Source organism: Chaetura pelagica, unplaced genomic scaffold, assembly GCF_000747805.2.
Source record: "Chaetura pelagica isolate M959 unplaced genomic scaffold, ChaPel_1.0 scaffold193, whole genome shotgun sequence".
NCBI classification, from domain to species: Eukaryota; Metazoa; Chordata; class Aves; order Apodiformes; family Apodidae; genus Chaetura; species Chaetura pelagica.
In genome coordinates, this window is record NW_009952562.1 from 487,952 (window position 1) to 512,534 (window position 24,583).

Sequence of the window (24,583 nt, forward strand, 5' to 3'; positions counted from 1 at the left end):
TTGCACAGTGACGCCCCCGGGACTGCACAGTGACACCCCCAGGACTGCACAGTGACACCCCCGAGGCTGCACAGTGACACCCCCGGGATTGCACAGTGACACCCCGGGGTTGCACAGTGACACCCCGGGGTTGCACAGTGACACCCCCAGGACTGCACCCCGACACCCCCGGGACTGCACAGTGACACCCCCAGGACTGCACCCCGACACCCCCCGGACTGCACAGTGACACCCCCTGCACACCCCGGGGTTGCACAGTGACACCCCCGGGACTGCACAGTGACACCCCCGGGGTTGCACAGTGACACCCCCAGGACTGCACCCCGACACCACCGGGGTTGCACCAGGACACCCCAGGGATTACACCGTGACACCCCCGGGACTGCACAGTGACACCCCCGGGGTTGCACCAGGACACCCCAGGGATTACACCGTGACACCCCCGGGACTGCACAGTGACACCCCCGGGGTTACACCCCGACACCCCCCCGGCACCCGCAAGAAAGGAGGCGGACGCGTAAAGCTCTGTCTAGTCTTTTATTAGATTTCGTTTCCAATATGCCTGTATTGGAAGATTAGGAGACAAAAAAAGGCACAAACTCACATTTAAAGAAACGACGAGATAATCTAACCCATTCTACAAAGTGTGTTGCCAAAGGAAAGAGCACGATGAACCCATCAGAACGTGTCGGGGAGGCCCAGCAGGAGGAACCCGGAGAGGTGCGGGGAGGGGGGGGACAAGGGGCCCCGCCACCAACCGGCCTGACCCCGGCTGTGGGGAGGAACCTGCCTCGGGACCCCCCAGCGCCTCTCGGGGAGGGGGTCACAGCACAACCATCGCCCCAGAACAGACACAGCCCCCCCGGGGGAGCTGGCAGGAACCAGCAGCGACCCTGAAAGGTCTTGCTAGGATTTGCCCGTCCCAAGGCTGAGGGATCTTTCACTTCAGAATACACTGGGAAGAAAGAAAGAAAGAAAGCAAAGGGCAGGGAGGAGAGGGAAGGAAAGTATTCAGGCTTAGAGTTCCTGCATTTTTTCCCCTCCAGTTTTTTCACTAATCAGGAAAGCTTTTTGTAAAAGCTCTTACTCTGAAATCAGAGGATCAGAAAAGGATTGCAGGGTGGAATGTTACAATCTGCTTCCCTAGCGATTAGTGTCATCAGACAGAAAGCCTCTTGGGTAACACAAACGGAAAGAACAAGTGTGCTATGTGTATTCTTCAGTTGTCCTCAAGTGTAAGAATCCCTCAAAACGTAACCAACAAACATGAACAGAAGTCAGTGCATAAATTCTCTGTTAAAAATACTTTAAACTCAAAGAACTGTAAGTTGGGCCTACACTCCTAAAATTCTTTTCGAACAGCTACAGAAGATGCCACAAAACATCCTGGTCCCAAACAGACTCACAGATTAAAATTTAGTTTATTCACCTATTTTACAGTAAATTTGTTTTACTTCTGCCTGGTGAGATTGCTAAAAATCCCTCAAACCCCACTCCCACCCCACAAAACCGTCTGAGGTCACTGAGAAGAGCCTGCCAGAGAGAATTCAGAGCTTATTGCACTTAGACGTGAGTAAGGCAAAATAACAAACTAAAAAGAAAGGGATAAACTGCCCCCTCCCCAGAAACCAAACGCCATCCTCTCCCTCCAGAACGTGCCTCATCTTCCCTCGCACTGAAAACCATTCAGGTCCCAGCACTAACGTGTTCCAAGTGGCAGGGGATCACCCCAGGACCTCCTGCTTGCAGGAATGTGAAAGGCTGGAGGAGTGGGATGTACCACAGAATGCCAGAGAGACCCCTCAGAGGTGGTGACACACCCAGGGCTGTGTTTGGCAGTCAGGATTTCACGTTAGTGCCACCAAACACCGAAGTGGAAAACAAAGCTATTACTACTAGGGAAAAAAAAAAAGAAGAAAAATCAAACTTTGGGCCTTAGACGTAAGCAAAGAAATTATTTGTTTGTTTGGTTTTTCTCATATGTATTTAATAAAGCAGCATTTTTTTATTCTGTTCTGCTTATTTGATTGTCTAAAGCTGATATCAATGTAAGGACAGTTACAGTAAGTATCTGAGTTCATTAAATAACCAGAGCTCTTTACAATGTAGTTTAACAGTGTCCTCTGTGATTTGTAATAACTGACAGAGATCCTAGAAAACAACTGCAGGTCTTTATAAGTTGCTTTTTTATGGCATGAAAGGAGATATTTTAGTCAGTCTTGCAATGGGAAGAATATTATTGCTGAGCAGAACCACCAACCAGGTACCTGGATGTAGTCAGATACCAAGACTTTACTTGTGTAACAGCTTTTGCTACAACCCAGTTTGTCCAGGGAGGATCACATTATCGTTGGTCAAAAGCATTTTAGCTTTGTAAGTTACTGGAAGTCTTAGTAAACAAAGCAGGAGGAAGCTGCAACATATATCAAGCAACTTTTGGTACTGATTCTGTCGGACTGACACACACAGCTGAAGGACAACGTAGCTACATGGGCCCAAGGGACCAGGTACCACTAAATGGAAACTCAACAGTTACGTGCTGAAGGCCTGAGCGTGGGAACACTGAATGCAGCTTCTGTGCAGTCTTTAATTAATGTGTGCCTAATCAATGTGTGCCAAGACAGAATGAAGAAACGCCGTGCAGAAGCCACATCTCACAATTTATCACAGACCAAGAACTAAATCTGGCTACTCCTGATTATGTATTCAGATTACATGCCATTACATTTCTTACCCTGGGAGCAAGGGCCAGAGCATAGCATTTTGTGGAATAGTTTTGCACTCTAGAATACTGACAGTTTTCCCTCTCCAAATAGACATTCAAAGAATGGTGAAGGACTGGGCAGGAAGAAAGGTGGCAGTTTATCCCACTTGGAAAAAAAAAAAAGAAAAACTAAGTCACCACATCACAAGACTATTTTAGCTAAAAATATCACTTGGAAATCAAACAGGGTCACATGGAAATTGGTCTGAACACAATGCGGGGGGGGAAAAAAAAGGAGGGAGGAGTGGTAAATACAGAGATCTCTAAGTCACACATCTCCAAGGAGCTGCCTCCTCCACACACGTGCTGAGGTTGGAGTGCTTAGTACCAGAAGGTCTATCTGCTCACAATATTAAGGGGCATCTAGAATGAGCTATGGGAGGTTTCAAATCGCCTGCCGCTCGGGAGGGGAAGGCGTGATCCAGAGATGGTCCGTCAGCCAAGAGTGTGGGTTCCCCAGGCCTTCCTGATGACTGTCTTGCAAACTACAATAAAGAGACAACAGGAGAACATTTCAGAACTGCCTTGGAAGAGCAGTGTGCCAAAAGAAGTGTGAGACTGAACTTCCAGAAATGGGAGACACACTGTCACCCGTGGAGCAGTGACGCTGCACTGCTGCATCACAGCAGCTCAGCACAAACCTGGAGAGGAGTTTCCAACACAGCCAAAAAATGACCAACAGAAACTGCCATTCAAACAACCTCACCAATGCAGAGGCTACAGTACAATTCAGAAGACCACCACCTAATTTCTCTAAGAACTAGAGTAAATGTGAGCAAAGAGGACGCTAAAGAGCCTCAAGTTGCATTAAAAGATTAAAATACATCTATCAGAAGACACCTCTTCAGACACTCCCTCACCTTGTGCTCCTCACTTACCTCACTTGTCCCCTGTTACCATAACAGAGGTAAACAGGCACTCCTTGACATGACTGTGGCTCTGCCCCACCCCATTCCTTCCAGGGATTGCCAGGATGACATTTTACTGCCTTGGAAATCTTGTGGCTGCTACCTTGGACTTCTCTACATACATGGACAATCTCTCCTTTCTCCTCACCTTCTCACTCCCCTAAAAAAATTCCACCAAGCTAAGCCCCAAACTGACTGCACAATCTAACAGAGAGAGGTCTGACATCCTCAGTGCTGCTTGCACATCATCCTCCAGCACACTCTCTAGAACACATCCCAGGGACCTGGCCAACCAAGGCAAATCCACGTCTGCTCTCCAGTATGACAGTCCCTCCCTCACCAAGGCAGCAGGCTCACAGTGAGCTAGCTGAAAACAAGTAAAAATCTTTAAAATTGTCACTGCTGCTTCTCCTGCCATGTTCAAGTGTTGCTTCAGGCACTGGCCCATTAGTAAATGCAGTTAACAATGTGATAAACACATTCCAAGCATTTTTGCAAGAAATTTTCCATCTCCTAATGTATTCTCAGTATTTGCAGGTCTAACTTCTTCTCTGGGAACTGAGAAAAGTTCCTCTGCAACCATGGAAAGTAACACATACATTGCAGAAATAAGAATAGCAGTGAAGTCTACAAAATGTTCTAGCACATTTTTCTTACACTTTTCACTCTAACACTTATAATAGATCTGAAACAAGACAGTAAACTCACTGATCGACCTGCCAGTGAAACAGGTTCACTATAAAAACAATACCACAGGTTTACCTCCCAGAAGCTATGAACAGGATAATTTCTTACTCAAATATATTTTTTTTTCTCCTAAAAAGAGCAAAACAGACATTTGATACATTCACTTGCTACCTACAGTGCAGGAGGAAGGAGTCATGTTAGTCATCTGCAGCCGTCATGCCTTTCACTGGATCTTTTTCTCTCATCTGAAAGGGAAAACACAGTTCAATACTGATTCTCACTTGATGCTACCTCAACATTTATCAGTAGGGAAAGCTTTAGGTAAGACACTGACTGAATCTAAGCATCCCAAATCAGTTTTTGTGAATATGCACAGGCAGGCACCATTTCTGGTTAAGCTGCAGGCCTGCAAAGGGCAGAGTGTACATGAAACCATAATGAAATATCCTGGGGCACGAAGGAAGAGGAGGGTGCAGTGCAGGACAAACCAGGGAACAATGTACTCATTATTACCAAATTTGTGTTTCTTATAATAAGAACCCTGGTACGTACCCCCACTACCTGCTTATGATACTTAGAGCTAAAAATCCTTTTACTGAAGTGGTTTTTGAAAACTAATGAGGACAAAAATAACCACTCAGCAGTGGGTAAAAGTAAACTCATTCAGTAAATGAATCACTGCCACTCATTGCCTCATTACCTGTGGTTCTATGTATTTACTGGCTCAACAACAAACAAAAGGACATGCCCATAATGATTAGAAGGAGATGCCAACACCACAGTCACAGCCAGTCATTCAAACCACAAGCAGCATGACCTAAATAGCAGGAGGACAATACACACTGCGCTGTGACAATGCAGCAGTCTTTCCTCTCCCTACTGTACTGGATACAAACAGCTCCTCACACAACCCACACCTGCCCTGCTTTTCCACTGACCTCATCCAGCTGTCTCTTGGTCTCCTCCTCCATCCTACGAATGTCCTCCATAGTCAGATCAACCCACTTATCCAGCCAGCAGAAGAGCTGCCGATGGAAGTTTGTGAAGAGTCGCTTTTCTTGCTGCAGAAGGAGGAATAAAACTTCAGGAGAGCTCACTCAGAGGGCAAACAACATGGATCTAACCAGGTGATAAAAATTTTCAGAGATGTGTACACTGAAAAACCAGCTCCCTTGCCCACACTTCTGTACAGCTGCCACAATAGAAAACCAGAGCTAGCTACTTTTTATTCTTTTAACAGAGTATCTAGAGCCTTGAATTCCCAGAGAAATGCATTTTTTTGTCAAGCCTAGAGAGCAGTGAGTGCTTTAGTGATTTCCTTTGATTTGACAGCATTTTTCTGACTGAATAAAGTGGTCCAGGTCGGGCTGACTTAGAGCACAGTACTTAGCCTGGAGGTGCAAAAAAAGGAGAAAGAGAATAAAAGTGTTTTTAGACTGTTCTTGGCTTGCTAAAAACTGGAGGTTAGCAAGAGTAAAGGGTGCACATTCATCTACATTACTTTTTCTTTTGCAGTGACCTAAAAAAAGCCTAAACTTGTTTTCCACAGCTGAAAACCTTTCAGCAGAGGGAACTAATGTGCACAAGCTACAAGTCAGGAGCAGTTTATTCCCATTTTACAGGAGATAAGCTAGACAAAATAATTACATTAGACAGGGGTATACAATGCCTCTTGGAAAGCTCTCATTAAGGAAGGACACTTCAGTTTTACCAATTATGGTTTCACACCTGATAACTTGCTCTTGTCAAAAGAAGCTCAATGACTTTGATGCAAATGTGTAGCTGAAGAGACACTCAAGCAGAAAGGGAGTCAAGACACTCCTTTCTTTAGTGCTTATGTGACAGGTATTTGAAATCCTGCAGCAGGATGGTTATTCCCCCCTAGAGTTCTCTTGAGATTGTCTCACCAGGGAATTGCTTTTGAAGAAGCAGCACTGTAATTTATCAATATCCATCACTGAGAAGCCTCCCTGACTTGAAGCCACAGGCATTTCATGAACATGGCACTGCCTGGAAAATTGCAGGTACTGCTTCTGAGGTCTAGCATCCTGCTGCAGGCCCTGGGTTAGGAACTCTGCAACAGGAAAAGCTGTTACCAATTATTTGTGGTTTAAGTCAATGAAGTTTCCCATCATCTGCTTCTTTTTTTATCACTATTTTTCTAGCAGCAGACTGGGAGAGGAAAATATTAATAGAGCTCTAGGACTTGCAAGAAAGATCCTCAGCTGATTAGGATCAGATAACTGATGGCCTCACAAAAACATGTCTTGCCTCTGAGCAAAACAACCCTAGTGTATATACATCATCTCAGTCACAGATCAACCACCAAATGACTGCAATTTTCAGTCTGATCCACTAAAATAAGCAAAAGACCCACTTTACTTCTGTATATCAGAGTCAAAACAGTTTAATAGCCAAGTCACAATACAGGTAGCCAACCCTGCCCTTGGATTGGCAGCAAATTGAATCCAACTGTAACTGACTTCATTGTACTGCTTCAGGTCACACCACTGGGTTTCAAGTTAGTATCTCCAGGCAGGAGACTCTATTAGAAGCTGAAGTGCTCAAGCAGAAGGAAAAGTGAAACATGCCTTATTTTCACACCTCTCCCCATCAAAGAGCTCACTTACCTTCTGTATGAAGTTCTCAACTTTATTTTGCAGACCCCACCACTTGAACTTGACTGTTACCAGTTTGTAAGCACACATGTATGGACAATCTGACTGCTTCCCCAGCTCCTTCTGCAAAGACACAAAGATACTCACATCAGGACACAGGTCAAGTATCTCCCAGAATGCAGCTCCTTCAGTTATCATTATGAAGTCTTCCCACAGTTCCTCACAATTGTCTTGCATCCTAACACCTTGCCCATCTTTCATCAACACATTTTCTAACATGCTTGCTCACTGCTTTCCCAGGGTATTTAAGAGCATGATGAAAATAAACCTTGCTTTCCTCCACAGGTGGCCTTCCCTCCATTTTGAGAATGGACCATTCCTTCCTCTCCTTTATTCTCAAATTTTTCTTCCATTACATTGATGTCTTGCAGTATTTTCACTGTTATGCTATGGCTAGTTTCCTTAAGTCTTTTTGACAAAATTCCTATCTAAAATATTTTGGAAATAGATTTTATCATCTCAGTCATCCACAGAATGATCAAGCCTTAAAGAAAACTCCACAAGGTTTCTAAGGTGGACTTTCCTACTTCCTTTCACAGGAGCCATATCCACTCTTCCCAAGTGGATGATATTGACCCTAACTTCTACTAAATTTGCCTGAGATCAGATTTGCACACCAGTAGCTCCCCAGATTCCATTTAAGGTCCCTTTTAAAGACCAATATAATATTTGCACTTCTGGAGTCTTCAGATTCCAATTATTTAAGTGAAAAGTTAATCACAGCAATTCAACTATTTAATCCTTGAATTCTCTAGGGTGAACACCTGGACTGAACAGCAGACAGCTCTGGTAATTTCTTGAAATTCATTTTATGTGTAGCTATGTCTTCCATTTCCTCTAACTTCAGAACAGATCACCAGCCAAGCTCTGTGTTTCCTTCTACAGAAGTGAACCAACGTTTCACATCCCCATCTTTGGCTCCAAGATCCAGTATCTACACTCCAGTCATGCAAGCTGATACAGTTCCTTAACTTATTAAATACCTTCCAGTTGGGACCCAGAGGTCCACGTCCAGTCTTGACAGATTTAAATTTTGCTGGATCTTCTTCTGCCTTGTAATCCTATTGGACAGACACACAAGATTAGACATAAATTATCTTACTGTTCCCCAGCTGCTCACTGTCACATAGGATTTACTTTTCTGGTGGGCAAAGACTAATCTCTAACTGGCAGTTTTCAGACTCCTGTTTTCAGACTTCAACATAAGGTCAGGCACTCTTCAAGGAAACATTTCTACCCCGTGTGCTGTGTCTATGTTCTCTGGGAGCTGAGCACTGCTGCTGCAGGACATGGCTATGTTCTTTGGAGCTGTGGTGCCCAGTATTTTTCACAGGCCTGTACCAGTTCTGCACACTAGAAGGCAGCTAGAGCCAAACTCACAATGCCACCAAAAATAAAGAGGTCTCCTATTATGTTCCCTATTGCACAGGAGAGTTTGCAGCATTCCCTTCCTCCATCTTGGATTAAGACTGTGCACTCTACTCCTACTCCCAACTCAATTAACATGAAAACAAACTCAAATCATCAGTTTAGTGTCTAAAGTGATTAATTGATAGCATCTTTGGGAGTCTTCTGCTCCAGGTGAATTCTCCTTGCTCCCTGACAATTCAGAGTAGTCTGTATTTGCAGACAGAGGTGAGAACCAGGCTCTCCTATCAGAATCAGCTGCTACTCGTGTTCTAACAGTTCATCTTTATTGGAAAGAAAAGCTAGACCAGTTCTAGTTCTGATTCCAAGGCCAAGATCAAGAACAGGTAAATCAGTCATATTTGAATGGTATCAGAAATCCTAAGTGAGGAAACTCAAGCAACTTTCCATTTAATATAGTTGGGTGCTTTTCTTCCAGTACAGAAACATCACTTTGTTTCTTACAGTACCTGTAGTGATTCTTAGAGCAAAGTATTAGCTAAATGATTTCAAGATACACTCATAAAGCCATGGGTCAGGTTTCAAAAAGGAGACAATTTTAAAAAAGCCTCCTGTATGGAAAGGGCAGTGCTATTTCCTGCTACCCAAGTGTTATAATCAGCTGCAGTGATGTAGAGCTCCATAATTACACTGATAAGTGCACTGTAAGGCTAAGCAGCACATTTATATTGTTAGAGCCTTTCATAGAGCTCTGCCTCTAGCTTGCTTAAACACTTTTAAGGAATGTTTTCCTCTTCTTTCCATCCTTTATTTGTCCTGTTACCTGTGACCCCCCCTCAAAACACAATTTGTCCATGATGTCACTCTCAGCACAAGGCCTCCCACCCCAGAGCACTCTCCCTACCTTGGGAAGCACTTGACTCCGATCAGCAATGTCTATATAAATTGCTTCTACGTTCTTCCAAACATCTGGCTCCAGTTTATGAACCTGCAGTGAAAGCACAAGACCCATGTAACTGACTCCACTACAGAATATTTCTCTTCCAAGACCATAAAAACCAAGCTGGAGATGCAGACACCCAGTGTCTCCCTTCCATGTACAGAGAGGACACACCAGGAAAACACACAAGATCTCCTAAAGGAGCAAAGATGCTCACACAGAGCAAGTGTTTGGGGGACAATTTTATTCAGCAGATATGAGAAGGAAATGGGAGGAAGCCTCTGCCTTGCTGTGTGATAAGCATTTCAAATCCAGGGACAGAGTGAACAGACAGCCCTACACAGCAATCCTCTGGCATGGAAAGCAGCACTGTGACATTAAAGAGATGAATAAAATACACAACACAAGTACTTACATTCTCTTGTGTTCCAAGATCTGATTTATGCCAGGTTTCAATTTTGATCAGGAAGTCATCCTTCATATACTCATTCTGTCATCAAAATAAAGCTTCCTGTTAATCTTTGGAAATATAACTTGTCTTCTTATTAGCTAGATAAGCAGTAGGAAAGTCAACTCAATGAATTATCACTTTATTGGGGTCTGAAGAATTATCTGTAAACACATCACTGCTTTCAGAAAATGGCCTGGTCACTAAATACATAAGATCAAATCAATCATGAGCACTGAGTACATATCTGGATGCTACTCTTCAAATTAACAATATTAAACTGATGTGCTGAGAGCTTGTGACACTGGAAAGGGAAGGGACAAGAAGCACAGTTCTGCCAAGTAAGCAAAAAACTTTCCATTCCTCATTATTACTGAGAGTAGAAAAGGACTTCCAAAGGTAATCCTATCCTCCCTCAAGGGAGTAGAAACAAAAGCAGAAGCCAGTGCAACACTCAGCATGTGAAAAGGAAATATCAAATTCAGAAGGAAGATTACTCCAAGGGACACAATGGTATGAGCTAATCTTTTCTCATCAGTTTCTCTAGGCAATATGTAAAGGTGATCATCTAGTCAGAAAGAGCTTGTGGAGATGCCACAGTTGGCAAGGGGGGGTCAGTCTACATCATCTTACAGCACCAATAACTAAAGTGCCTTTAGGTCAAGCTAAAGAGCTTCACTTCAGACATGACAAATGTTTCTGCAGATCAGCAGCAAAAGCAATACTTACTGTAATGACTGGTCCGAGGTACCAACACATGAAAAGAAAGAGATACAGAACTTTAGTGAAAAAGAATGTACAACAACCATTGCCCCCCTCCCCCTACCAGCCAAACAGGGACAACTTCAGCTTCCCAGGGGACTGCAGACATTACTGAGGAAAAAATCCTAGAAGTCAATGACACCCAGCTAACTTCATCCCCTTCTCCTCTGGAAATCCTCAGACTTGGAGAAACCCAGAAGAGCAGCAATTAATTATGCACTGCCACTTCTGCTCTCTGGACTCCAGCCAGCTGGATGAGAAGATGGAATGAGTATGTTCAGCTGACAGCATCTTACCAATCCTTTCTCAGCTTGCAGATAAGGAACCTCTCTGCAGTTCTGCAGGAAACACATGCTGGATTTCAGGGCAGTGCAGACCTCCTCACTCCTGCAGGCAGTAACCAGACCCCCTGCATCTCTGCTGCTCATGGTAACTAAACTCCCAGGATAGTAAGGCTCAATTATTCAACACAGAAAAGCAATTAAAGATCTTGTGACAGTCAGCAGCTGTTCTACCTGAGCCATCAGAGTACCTGAGCAATTCTACTGTAAGAATAAGGGTGTCTGAAACTAGAGTTAAGTGCTGCCCATTAGTTCTGCTGTTTAACATGAGGGCTTTACTAAAAATTTCATTTTAAAGGTACTACTATGATTTGGGAGTTTCCAACCCAATTTCCTGTAGGCAGTACCATCCCTCAGCACCCATCATGCCCATCCAGCTACCTTAATTGCCTACTGCTGGGCCTTGGACTGCTCTAACCCCTAACAGTGTGAGAATTCCTTTTTACAGTAATTTACAGAAGGCTTATTATTTAGACTGACATGTTGGGGTGGAAGGAGAGAACAAGAAAGCAGAGCTGAGGCTAATTTATAAAAGGATGAATTTTGTATCAAAGAACACTTCATTATTTCTGCAAGAAGGAGTTTCTTCCTGCTAGTCCACACAAAACACTGAATAAACCAGCAGTAATTATAAACCAGAGCCTTCCCACCTTCCCCTGTCTATGCACCATGACTATGCAGCTGCCTTAACAGTTTTCTTCACCTTCCTAATTTCTTCTCTGTGGGGAAGAATCCTCATTTGTAAAGAAAACAAATTAATCTATTTAGAAATGTCCATTAAAACTTAGATGCTCAGCTTGCTACAAATTACAGCCTGCACCTGAGGCATTAGAGCAGCAACTCCTACACATCTCAGCTCCAGTTATAACTTCTCAATTTCTTGACATTTGGCCAAAGGCATCTCATGCTGACACCCAGAAGAGTGGAACACAGACCAAATGGCTTTTCTAAAAACATTTAAGCAACATTAATATTTAAGTCAGACTGCAGAAAAGAACCAAGAGCACTGTTCTCCTTGGCACCAGCCCACAGTTGTAACTATCAGGCAACCCTCACCTCACTTTTACTGCAGAAGTTGTAAATGAATACAGCAACAATCTCATTTACAGCTCCTGCTCTCCAAAGTAAGGCTCCCATTCCAAGTACATAAACCCAAGATATTACAGCACAAACGTGCAGAATTGCAGGAGGTTATAAACTGGGATTTTAACTCTCCCTCAGCCTGCACTGCCTCTTGGGTAATGGCATCCACTATGGATATTAAAGTAATAACTGAGCTGTTCAGAGAAGATAAAGGGAATGTAAGAAGGATATTCTCATATGATTAAAAATACCATGGATGCACACTTAACTAAGTGTTGCTTTATTCAAACTTAAATGTGATACAAGCTTACAGGCAAGCAAGGTGCCAGCACCATGGGACAGGAGGGCACAGGCAGAAGCATCACCAACTCCTACACAGTCCAACCAGGTTTAGTTCTTCCTGTGTCCCTGGCTCTCCAGTTTGGGACTCTAGTGAGAGGACTGAAAGCCAGCACAGCATTCCACGTGGCACAAGGATTTGCATGAGGCCATCCAAGTCTTCTCACATATGACCAAAATATCTGAGTGTGTCCCAAAGTAAAATGCTCCTGCCCAAGGCAGCCATGGGTTCCTCCCTCCTGCCCAAGGCAGCCATGGGTTCCTCCCACTAACTTTCCTGAGCCTTCCTTGAGCCACGTCAGGCTGGCAGATTCTCTCAACAGATTTGTCAGCCTCCGTACACAAACTGCCTTTCCTGCCCAGCACCAGCAAGTGGAGGTTTCACTAACTTTCCTGAGCCTTCCTTGAGCCACGTCAGGCTGGCAGATTCTCTCAACAGATTTGTCAGCCTCCGTACACAAACTGCCTTCTGCTCCAGCCCCCACAGCAAAACTCTTTCAAGCTCATATTATATTGGTGTTTATTAGAGTTGGGGATTTTTTTGTTGTTGCTATCATTTCTAGCATACCAAAACCTGAAATTTCTTTAACTGTGTTGGAAAGTCTTCCACCCAATATTTGTATCACCTTTTTTCCAGTTAATAAAATGTTAGCAGAGTGTAACTGAAGGATGAGCAGCTCAGAGTGACAGAACAAGCTCACCCCAAACCTTTGTTTCATAAACTGCTGGAGAAGAAAAAGACAAGGAACTGCTAGGCATTGTGTCTAACAAAACCTGCTGGAGTCAGCTTAGTCAGGTCTGTTTCCACAATTAAAAGAATTGATGAAAGAACTGTTTGCTTTTGAACCAGCCCAGTATACTTACCATGGAAATAAACTAGACATTTTCTAGCTGATTTAAGTACTATGCAGCAAGAAAACTGCATAAAATGAGAAATCTGGGTTGTAAATAACTTTGTGTTAGCATCTTGAGTTATGTGATGAATTAAAAACTTATTCTGCAGTTGATGATGACAGTATTTGAATTTTGCCTTCAAAATAGCCAGTCCACTAGGCTGCTGCAGGTTGGATCCTGCAACTGAGCAAATACCCACCACCAACACTGTTGCTTCCATCAAACTGTATGAAGTGACAGGCAATCAAGAGCTTCCCTCTTCCCCTCCTGGATTTTCCATGTTTTTCCCCAGCAGGCTGTGCTGCACTTGAGTACACATAAACTCATCCCTCATACATTCATTTCACATGTTACAGACCCATTTCTTTAGTACAACCAACATCTGTTTCTTGGTCTGTTCTTTCCACTGTTGCTCATCAGCAGAACATCAGACAAGGCCTTTTCTTTTAACTCCACAAAACTGTAGTTTGCTTTTCCTGACCACAAAGAAGGCTCAGAGAAGAGAAATCTAAGGTAAGAGCTGAAACAGCTTCCCTACTGCTTGCCTCCTTCCTTATCCCCTCCCACCCTTCCCCTAGGAAACCAAAACCTCAGCAATCCCCAGTCCTTCCCCACACACTCACCAGTTCTGCAGTAGGGATAGGCATTCCATGCTTTTTCATGTATATTCAGAGCTCCTTCAGGGGCCAGCATTCTCACAAACGTTGGCACCTTGCTGCAGAATTTGGAAATGGAAAGGAAAGCATTGATAAGAACTAGATGTAACGAGAGCTACAGCCCAGGGACTTGCAGACAGGCAGAGTATCACCTGAAATGCAGACACTAGAGTCTTGCAGATGGGTGGAATTGGTGGGGTTCTCCCCACCCTTACTCTGGTGATTTCCAGAGACTTCTGAACTGCAGAGGCTAATCTAAACCTTCTTTACATAATGAAAGGGAAAAAACAAGAAGAAATAAAATATATATATAAATAAATAATTTTTTAAAAGAGGCTGGAAACAGGTTGAAATCTAGGAGGTATTTTGCTCTTTAGCCAAATTCAAGTATGAAAATCCTGGGTGACAGGATCATATTTGCTTCAAAAAGTTCACAGCCAGATTTTCTTGGGACAACAGCCACCCTTACTGGGGTGGATAGGTGTCCCAGTGGTGCTCACTTCCAGCTGTACCATGTGCCAGCTGCTGTTATACTCCTGTCTTACCTCCCTACCCTTCAGCCTTGACACAATCTGTGATTTACAGAGTGGCTGCAACCCCACTGCAGCTTCCTCCAGTTCCTCTTGCCCAAGGAACCTCTCCAAGGTTGGGGATAAGATGCTTCCCATACCTCTGTAAGTGGTAGATCTTGTGTGTGTACTGCCCACGCTCTCCATCTCTTTCGTAGGGTTCGTTCACCAGGACCTCCACTCCTTCACCCCCACCAGTTTCATTTTTGCTGGCCTCTGCCACAGAATACAGCTGTCCCACTTGGTACTAAAGAATTGAAAGACACATTACTGAGTTAGCTACCATTTAACAGAATAACTTTATCAGAAGCAGCAAAGGATACATTTATGATATGGAAAGAAGGCAGAGAAAAGAGCATCCACTTGTGTGCACAGACAGGCAGCTCATTAAGTTTCATTTTGATACAGAAAGCTTGAGTGGTAGCTGGGAGGAAAGCACTGCCAATAGGACAGTTACCTTTAAATAGTTACCTTTAACATAAAACATAACATAAAATTTCAAGCTCCAAACCAACCCAAACTGAGAAGAAAGGAAAAGACATTGAAGGAACATCAGGACAGCAGGAGGTCTCAGGCATACAGTAGCCAAGCCCATTGTTTTTCAAGTCTCTTTGGCACACAGGTGTCCCAATTGTTCAGGTCAACTGGAGAATAATGCACTGCCAGTCCTCAGTTAATAAGCATACAGTACTTTATCCAGAAGAATCCCAAAGAACTTCACATGAAGTTCTTTTGACAAAATGGCAGCATTATTTCCCAGAATCACACACACTACCTCATACTATCAAACTCTCCTAAGAAGCATGCCTAAGTGTTTCACAGGGAAAGCAGAGGGGAATCAAGAATATGAGCAGAACAGAACACACTTCAGAAGATGTAAAGACTAATACACTCTTGTCTCCTTCTAGCTAAAAAAGGGGATGCAGAGCTCAAAAGAAATATGATCAAATGAAGAAAATTCACAACTTTGAGGCAAAGTTAGATGAGCAGAAAAGGTTTGAGGATGAAGAAGCTGAAGCACTAAGTCAAAAGGAAGTGTTCAAACTTAACAGAGTTAAGTCTTTAGAAGTGAAAGCAAGCAAAACAGCAACAGTTGCCAAAGGCAGTACAGTCTGAAAGGGTAATCTACAAAGCATTAGGATCAGAAGTGCAATGATTAAAAAAAGCCCAAAACCTAGATAACCTCCAAAACATAAGTACAAAGCAATGGAACACTGTTTAGGCCTTCTTCATGTTCCTCAGCACAGGGCTGTGCATCAGAATCAGGACTAGCACTTATCACTCCCCACACTGAAACCTGGAATACTGCTTAGAGCTGCCAACCCAAAACACTTCACTGGTCTGGTACCTCTTCAGCAACGAAATAAGATTTCTATAGTGGTTATATTATATTGTCAGAGCATCCACAATAAAAACAGTACCCAAGCTCTGAGGTGTTTTGTACCATCTGGTGCTAACAAAGACCAAGAAAACATTTGTTCCTGTTGGACAAGCAGTAGATGGTAAGCCAAAGTAATAAGGCTGTATGTCCTGGCCTCAGTTAATCTGGGGCAGGACAAAAAGCACACCAGAGGGATTTAAACAAGGGCTCTACACACTGTCAAGTTCAACGTGTAGGCACATTCAGTAAGCCTGATTAGCTGTTAGACTATCCCTGAAAACAAAACAAAGCAAGCAGCCATCCAGGAGAAGTACTCTATAAGAAAAGCAATCTGCAGACCACTTGTGAGCTAAGAGCAACAGCTCTGCTGGTTCTCTCCAGAAGGCACTGGCTCAGGTTATACAAGGACCCTCCGCTTGGCTGGAGAGTTCCTGCACTGTGACCAGCAGACTGGGTTTCTCTCTGGATTTTAGGTTGCAACACAACTCCCTGCCTCTGACATTCCATATATCACACTGCTTCCTTATGACTCCCCCTAGGTGACCCATACAAAACGTATTACTCCCCTCCCTCCAAAACATGAGAGTTGTGAAATCTTAGATGCAAGTTGATTTAGTAGAGTAAGAGCCACATTTTGCAACTCCAGCATTAGAGGGGAGGACTGAATGGCTCTGACTGCTTTACAGCACATCTCAGGACAGGATGCCAGGGGCACAAACTAATTCCTCTTAGTAACAGCCTCTCATTCATTCCTTCTCCCTTTTAAATACGTGGGTCAAAGTGCAGATACTAAGAGGATAAGCCCTCTGGTTTGGCATCTTCACCATTTAATCTTCCCTGTTATTTCTGATCCCTTAATCGCATTGATAAAAGAGGAAAAGGCCCAAAGAAAATTGTCCCAATGAACAAATCCCACAGCATCTGTCTGCAAAAGTTGAGAGAAAAACAGATTTTGGCTCTACCAAGTCCAAAGTGTCAGGCAGACATGAAAGCTCCCAAAACCCTTCTGTTTCTGCAGGAAGTTCTCCCTCTAGATGGGTGCCACAACACTCCTACAGCTAACAGCACAACCTCAATGGACCAAACTTCTCCCAGGAGGCCTGATCTCAGGGTGGCCATCTTCAAGAACAGTTATTCTCCTGAAAGCAGCTTTGAACACAAGTAATAAATAAGAGGCATTTGTGTTTGGCAAGGTCCTTCCCATGTGAGTGGAACAAAGAGGCAGCACAGAATGTGTACACACAGCTCTAATCCATACCAGCATTTCAAAGCAGCAGCTGGCAAGACACCCACACAACCACTCAAGTCCAGGCTCTCAAAGTTGGAGCTGTGCAACGTGATGCTGGTCAGGGTATAAGAGTAAAGTTTAGCACCTAAGACACACAACAAGTTTTTTTTTAAATTTTGCTTCCTGCAGTGCAATAATCTACAAAACAACCCAGGAGTGCAGTCTGCAGCCTGTGCTTGAGGAGACCCACATTTTGGCAGAGTTTCCTAGTAGAAGACAGTCTGCTACAGTCTAACTCCTACATCCCAGCCTTCAAGTTTTAGTCATCACCAGGGCTTCTCATCTACTGTTTTGTTCCCATCTTTGTGTTGATCTCCCCAGTCACATCTCCCCAGTGTCTTCCTCATCACTGGTTTTCTCTTTAATTCCTCACTATTGGTTAAGCTCCACTTGCTAGGGGGGAGAGGACTGAACACAGAATCCTTGGCATCACACAGAAGGACACAGATAAATCCCTCAGGCTCTGACAATGCCTCAAAGTCACAATTAATTTCATTCTCTATCTTACATGTTGGCATCAGACTTTTGGCAGCAACTTACATGCTGAAGATATGAACTTAGGTCTTTCAAGGAAAAAATCCCCATGTTACAACAAAATCAGAAGTCCTGTTGCTGGCCAGAGATGCCTAATGAGCAGCTTCACAGTCAAAAGCCACGTAGACTTTTGGCAGCAATTTACATGCTGAAGATATGAACCTCTTAGGTCTTTCAAGGAAAAAATCTCCATTTTACAACAAAATCAGGAGTCCTATTGCTGGCCTAATGAGCAGCTTCACAGTCAAAAGCCACAAGTCTCCAGAGCCACATTTAAGAGTTTTGTGCCCAAGGAAATCCTTGGAAGTAGTACAGACAGCAGTGTAGTGACCAAGTGATGCACAGATGTGTCAGCATCTTTCCATATAAGAAGAGGGGTGAAGCAATGCACAAACTTAAAGCAATAGTCATCCTTTGAGTCAGTACTGGAAATAACCTTTCTTCTTAAGCAAACCTTTAAAAAATACCGTATCAAATCAGTGCATGTGCAAAGCCCAGCAAACTTTAAAACTCTTTCTGCTTGGGGAAATCCATTCCTGAAATCTGGCCTACCAACTGAGAACCAACAGACCTTGAAAAGGGGCATCATTCAGGGGACATGGTGACAAGATGCAAGTCTGGGGGGAAATTAAGTTTGGTCAGGTTGACAGTTTATCCACAACCCAAGTACATAAGGAGCTCTCTCTGATATTTTCATTCCTTCTCTTCTAATGACATGCATTTGTCATTATTTGTCATTCACTTTATAGACTTTTCAGTACTCAACTCTCTGGAATTTCTCTGATCTGAGGAGTGGGATACATCTTCTGCAACAGATGACCACAGGGCACCCTCAGACAAGGAGGCTGCTAGAGACTAACAGATTTCCACACCACCTGAAACCTCAGTTTTCCAGCCTGCACACCAGGCTTGAACATGCCTGGCACTGAGCAGCCAGCCAGGAGGGAAAAGAGCACAGCAAAGGACTCACTTTAACTGGATGAAGGTTAATCCTAGTATTAGAGAACTCAGAAAAACCCTGTGCTGGGTTCCATCCAGTCTTACCCCCTCCAAGAAACAATGTGTGCACTGATGCTTGGACTTTCTCTTCACACAAGTTGGTATGTAGGAGGCACATCACCACAAGGCAGGGCCCCTGACAGCCTCTCTACCCCCTGATGTTCAGTGAGCTCTGGACTAACCCATCATTTACCCGTAACTTTCTCTTAACATGCAAGTTTGCATCCTTTGCTAAAGTTTCTCATGCAAGTCTTTTCTTTGACAGGGACTTCCCCACACAAGCAGCACTCAGGCACAAGAAGAGAACTAAACACACCTGCTCCAACACTTCAGTTGGACTTGTTAAAACTGGTGGAAACAGATGAATGCAGGGAGCACAGAACTGACAGGTAAGGAGCAAGCAGCAGGCAGACTTTGGGCATTAACAGCCTCATTAGCATAGCACATCAACCTAAAACCACTCTCTGATCAGAGGTCTAGGCTTTCCATCAGCATGTGATGCCTGCCACAGCAGACTGATCCACAGGAACAAGGAACTCAGACATTGCTCTTCTCTTACTGGCCAGTTTCCTGTCTGCAGGAAAACACTGCACCAGGTTCTGAACTGTGCTCTGCCAAAGGAGCAGAGCCTTTTAAAAGGGGTTTAAACCAGTGCTGCCATGATCAGGCTCACCACAGACTCTGCCAGAGTAGTTGCTACATTCAGGGGAAAGAAAAATGAACAATAATATTGTTATTGCAGATCTTCCTAGGAGTTAGAACAAGGCCTTGATCAGAGCTCCCAAACTGAAGGCTGACAGTGAAGGATCACAAGGAAAAAATACATCCAGAAGAAGGAATCTACTACAGAAATGCTAAAGACCCAGTCATTTCCATTTCTCACCTACCATGAACATTAAAAAAAATGAAAATGTTTATACAACCAGATTCCCTGCCTGAGTGCTGTGCAGTGAAGGGAGGAAGAAAAGGTGAGCTGCAACTCCCAGGGAAAACAGCAGGGAACCAGTGACAGCCTTTGCACAGATACTGCATGGCCAGCCTGGCAATCAGAATTATCATCTCCATTATAAATGATATTTCTTCTCTCAGTTAAAGTGTTTTCTACTAACAAAAATAAAAGCTTTCTTTTCTTTCTGCAAAAGCTAGAGGAGACAGGTCTTGAAGAGTCCCAGGAAAAATACACACAATCTCTCTTTTGCTACATCAGTCTCATAAATCAGAAGAAATTGTTGAAAACAAGAATTCCAGCAAAATAGAGTTAAACAGTAACTTAAACGTGTACTAAAGCTTCCTCTTTCAGAAAAAAAAAAAAGAGAAAGAGAACAATAGTATTAATCAAAGGAAACAGCACTTCAGAACAGTCTGACAAGTCAAGATTTGTAATCAAAAGATCTGAGAGTACTTCACAGGAGAGTATCAGTACCCTCAGGCTTAAGGAAATCCAATTATTTGGTCCAAGTGCTGGGGAATGAGTAACAGCACCAGGGTCCTCAAGACAGGATCCTTCTCTTGCATTTTCCAGCTTTTGTTCCTACAAACTGTTTTGATCAGAAGTTTATTTACAGTCCTAAAGAAAGGAAGCAACAAGCAAAGGACTCACCTCCTCCACAGACACAGGCAGGATAACACGGCTGGAAGGGAATACAGAAACAAAAGGTTAACAAATATCCCTGCAACTTAAAAATTTATACAGCACATTCCTCACAGCAAGGGCTACACAGCTTTCCTCTCTCCCAATATTCCAGCATCCCTGGCACTTACAGCTTAGCCCCAAGACTTTACACCAGCCTCACAAAGCATCAGTCCATAATACAGCACAACTGCAATGCCACCCTCAAGCTGTGTCATTCTCACAGACCCTCACTGGGAACATCTTACCAGCCCACAGATCTACACAGCATAGAAACAGTGGTGTGCTCCTTCCCCCTGCATCTTGCCAACAGCCACATCCAGCTCCTCATCAAGTTGTTGTGGAGCTTTGCTATGTGCTTCAACAATTCTGCAGAGCCCAGTGACAGTCAGAAGTCCCTCCAAGATCTGTTTGTGTGCCCTGCCCAACACCAAAGGCTCTCAGAGCCTGGCTGCTGAGGAAGGTGGTGCCATTTCTATACATGAGTCATTTCTTTTCTCATTGTGGTTTCCTGTATGCCTCCTAGAATCAACTGACTGGATTACAGAGCAAAAATTGCCAGAAGTCACACTGAGATTTTTAAATTTTTTTTTGTTTAAAGATGAAAATAAAAGTAAATTTAAGGATGGTAAAAATGCATGTGTGTTAAGCCCTTTAGAAATACTGAGCACAACTCCAAAACTGGAGTTGTATTTGACCTCTGCTTTCAGTAAGGATGATGTTAAAACAAGGAACCAAAGCAAGTTGCAGATACAAAATGGATACAGCTAATGGATAGGATATATTATATATATAAATTAGGATAGAATGGGAAGAGAAAAAAAAGCCTCCTCTTTATTAATAAACTGAATTTAAAAAGCAACACTGATGAAAACTAAACTGTTATTCTATGCTAGAGGACTGTTACCAGTAATATACCACAGGACAAGTGGTAAGAGGGGCAAAAGTTTACAGATTATGCAAGTTTACTTATGACAGCAGCTCTTGATGTTGGCTGCAAAGAACTGCAAAGAAGTTTGGTGCAAATAAAAGCTGAATAATGCACAACAGGCACTCGGTTTCCCCAAACACACAGGGTTAATAAGCCCCAAATTACCTACTGCCCACAAATATCTTGGTTTCCTTATGGAAAAGCACTTCAGCATGGATGAAAAAACAGCTAAAGGGTTAACACAGGGTAGAGCAAAAGGGAGTCGTTACTGGGGTGAAAAAGTGAATGGAGCAGGAACAATGACTATGTGTTACAAAAGAACAACTCAGGATAGAATGAAAATCATTAGGCAGCACATTTCAGACCAATCAAGTGTACTTCTTCACATCACACATCCTTAAGTTACAGGAATCCTTGTCAAACAGAAGAACTAGAAAGAATTTTGAAATGGGATTTGATCAATCCGTGGAAGCCCATTCCACTTACTGGTAGGATATACTTAACAATATTAATTCTACTTATTATTTATCTATTGTTTCCTAAAAATATCTGCTAGAAGGCAAGATGGAAGAGGATCTTTGGTTCAATTCACTCAGGTATTCCTTATGTAAGGGAAAACAAAACCCAGAAGATGGATTTCCATGGGTAGACCCATCAAGCATGGCATTAGGTTTGTTAGCTGGATAAAACTGCAGTAAGGATGAGAAGAGAGACAGGATGGCAAGAAAATGCTAAAGACCAAGAAACAGGGAAAAAATAAGGGCTTTGGAATGGAGTTCAAATATTTTTCTCTAGAAAACCTGGCATAAAATATCGATATAAGCTAATCAAATTCAGTTCAGGAAAATGGAAGACACTAAATCTTAATATTATCTTAGGGTTCAATGTCCATGAACAGAGAAGTTAAATAGCTTACAATGCATTTAGCCTGGCAAACAAAGAATGCAGGGGATGACCAACAGTTACAGCTAGTCAAGCAATAAAGAAGGAAGGGGGAAGACTACTCAGGAGGATCTAGAGGAAAAGCTTTGCAGGAGCAGCAACAGGAATAGACCCCTAACTTTGAGACAGAACACGAACAACTTATAAGAAATCATACCATGTGGTTGCTGTATCAAAAGCCTGAAAATTATGAACACTTGAGATCCTCCCAGACTAAAATCTGCCTCAAATGACAGCAAAGGGAAGTACAGCTGCAGGGAAGGTCACTGTCATTATCATCACTCCACAGGAAAGGGAAACGAGTCCCTACATTCCAATTCTCCTCAAGGTTTCTGATGCAGTTTAATTCAAAATAGGGAAAGCAAGTAAGACCTCAACCAGCATTTACAGACCCTGCAAACAACAGAATCAAACAAATGAATAAAACCCAAGCAGCTTCTCTGCACTGAAGGCAGGTAGAAATGAAAGGTGAGTCTGAAAGACTGACAGGACATCAGCTGAAAACATTGAAACTATCATTGCAAAACCATCGGTACAAGAAACCATCCAGAAAGGATGGCAGAGTGTCTGACAATAAAAGATGTGACATCAAGGTTTTGTTACATTGCTTCTATTTCTGTAACATCTCCTAAAATACCTACAGAGCACATAATAATACCCATTTGGTTCAGTAGGAAGGATATGACAAGGGTCACAGGGGTGTAAGAACCTGCTCGGATGACATCCAGTTACAGCTTACTTACATTTTTACCACCAAAACCAGGTAGGCAGTAAAGTACCAGTGCTGGGGCAACCAGAACTAGTAAAACAATACAAGCAAAGTACTTTAGATGTTCAGGTCAGGTCACACCAAAACAAGGAGTTTCTATATGCCCTAAACAACTTCTTCCTAGAATATGTGATTTAGTAAAAAACCCAAACACCTCAAATAGCAGGTAAAATGGGCAACTTTCATATACAACATCAAGGAAGATTTATACCAGTCAACACAGTGACACAGCTCACAATGTGCAACTGTTAAGAGCTAGCTGGGAATCCCAACAAGTCAAAAATAAATGTTCATTTCTACAGAACAGTAACAACCTTGACTGTCCTTTGAGCCATATGTGCCTTAAAGACACAAAGAAAGGATTAAAGAAACAGAACAATACAGTTAATGACAAGACTTAAAAGGTCTGGTGACCATTCTAAAAATAGAAACCTGTAAAAAGAAATAAATTTAGTAATTTTGGTCTTTTAACGTTTAGTCTTAAGGTTTACACTTCACATTTTGTTTCTGGAAGAGGTAGTGTGAAAGACCAGCAGATATGCTGCTTTGGTGAGGTAAATGCTAACACCCAGTAGAATGACATTTGGAAGTGATGCTCACTGAAATGAGCTTTTCACTCTCCCAAAAATCTGAACATTCAAAGTACTTCTTCTCCCACCTCGATGAGACACCCAGGAGGTAACACAGCCTTCAGGCAAGGGAGCTTTACTGCAGCACAGGGCAAGCAGGAGCATGAAAAAGATACATGAATGTAAACAGAAATAAACCAGACAGGTGCTGTAAGAGGAAAAGCACATTAACCAACTAAGTTAATAGGAAAATATAAATTAGAAATATGTTTTAGAAGAACAAGTTAATGATCTTTTCATGCACCTGAAACTAAGCCCTCAGCCCAGGTTTCTGTCTGCCATCTAGTTTAACACTACAGAAGGGAATGGTGTCTTGGTGTCACAAAGACCAGCTCTTGAATTCTGCACTCCTATTGCTGGATAAAAAGAGCAAGTGTTTAAGGACTGGTGGAAAAAAATAAGTTAACCAAGATTAACGAGAACTACAAAGATCAGTACGACCCTCAATGCAGTTTTAGTGCTGAAATCCATACCCTGGGTCCATGATTTGACAAAGTAATTACTGTAAGGAGGACACTATCATGTAGGTAGACATTGCTAAGAGAAGACCTGAAAACCCACTTTACTGTTGGGATCACAGCTATCTTCTGTAAGGGGGGAAGCAAAGGCAGAAGCTTCTTCCACCAGCTAAAAGAAGTTTAAACCAAACCAACTTAATTTAAGAATGCACTGAAGTGAACCTTAAGAATTGAGGAAAGAAGCATGAGAAGAGAAGACCCCTAATCCAAGTGCACTGGTCCACAAGAGCACATGGTGTTTGTCAGCAAGCAGAGAGCAGCCCCACAGCCCCTCCACCAGCCCCACGGCCCACTTAATTTAAGAATGCACTGAAGTGAACCTTAAGAATTGAGGAAAGAAGCATGAGAAGAGAAGACCCCTAATCCAAGTGCACTGGTCCACAAGAGCACATGGTGTTTGTCAGCAAGCAGAGAGCAGCCCCACGGCCCCTCCACCTGCCCCACGGCCCCTCCATCGGCCCCACGGCCTCCCCACCAACCCCACGGCCCCTCTGCCGGCCCCACGGCCCCTCCACCTGCCCCACG

At 43.2% G+C, this 24,583-nt stretch overlaps 1 protein-coding gene across 1 annotated transcript; it reads right to left on the reverse strand.

Moving 5' to 3' along the window:
• Positions 1-4,556: 4,556 nt before the first annotated feature.
• PITPNA (phosphatidylinositol transfer protein, alpha) lies at positions 4,557-24,024 on the reverse strand. The gene is made up of 11 exons (XM_009993309.1): positions 24,014-24,024; positions 20,240-20,270; positions 14,539-14,684; positions 13,836-13,927; positions 10,523-10,530; positions 9,761-9,835; positions 9,310-9,393; positions 8,021-8,098; positions 6,990-7,100; positions 5,298-5,420; positions 4,557-4,604 (listed from the first exon to the last, which is right to left on the reverse strand). Exons 1-11 carry the CDS (start codon positions 24,022-24,024, stop codon positions 4,557-4,559), a joined length of 807 nt encoding a protein of 268 aa, XP_009991611.1.
• Positions 24,025-24,583: the final 559 nt, after the last annotated feature.

Bases quoted from the DNA above. Each gene is read 5' to 3' on its own strand.
- PITPNA (XM_009993309.1), bottom strand. The intron at 9,394-9,760 runs GTAAGTACTTGT...CTTTCACTGCAG, and splicing joins ATCTTGGAACACAAGAGAAT to GTTCATAAACTGGAGCCAGA. The intron at 8,099-9,309 runs GTAGGGAGAGTG...TCTGTCCAATAG, and splicing joins GGAGTCAAGTGCTTCCCAAG to GATTACAAGGCAGAAGAAGA.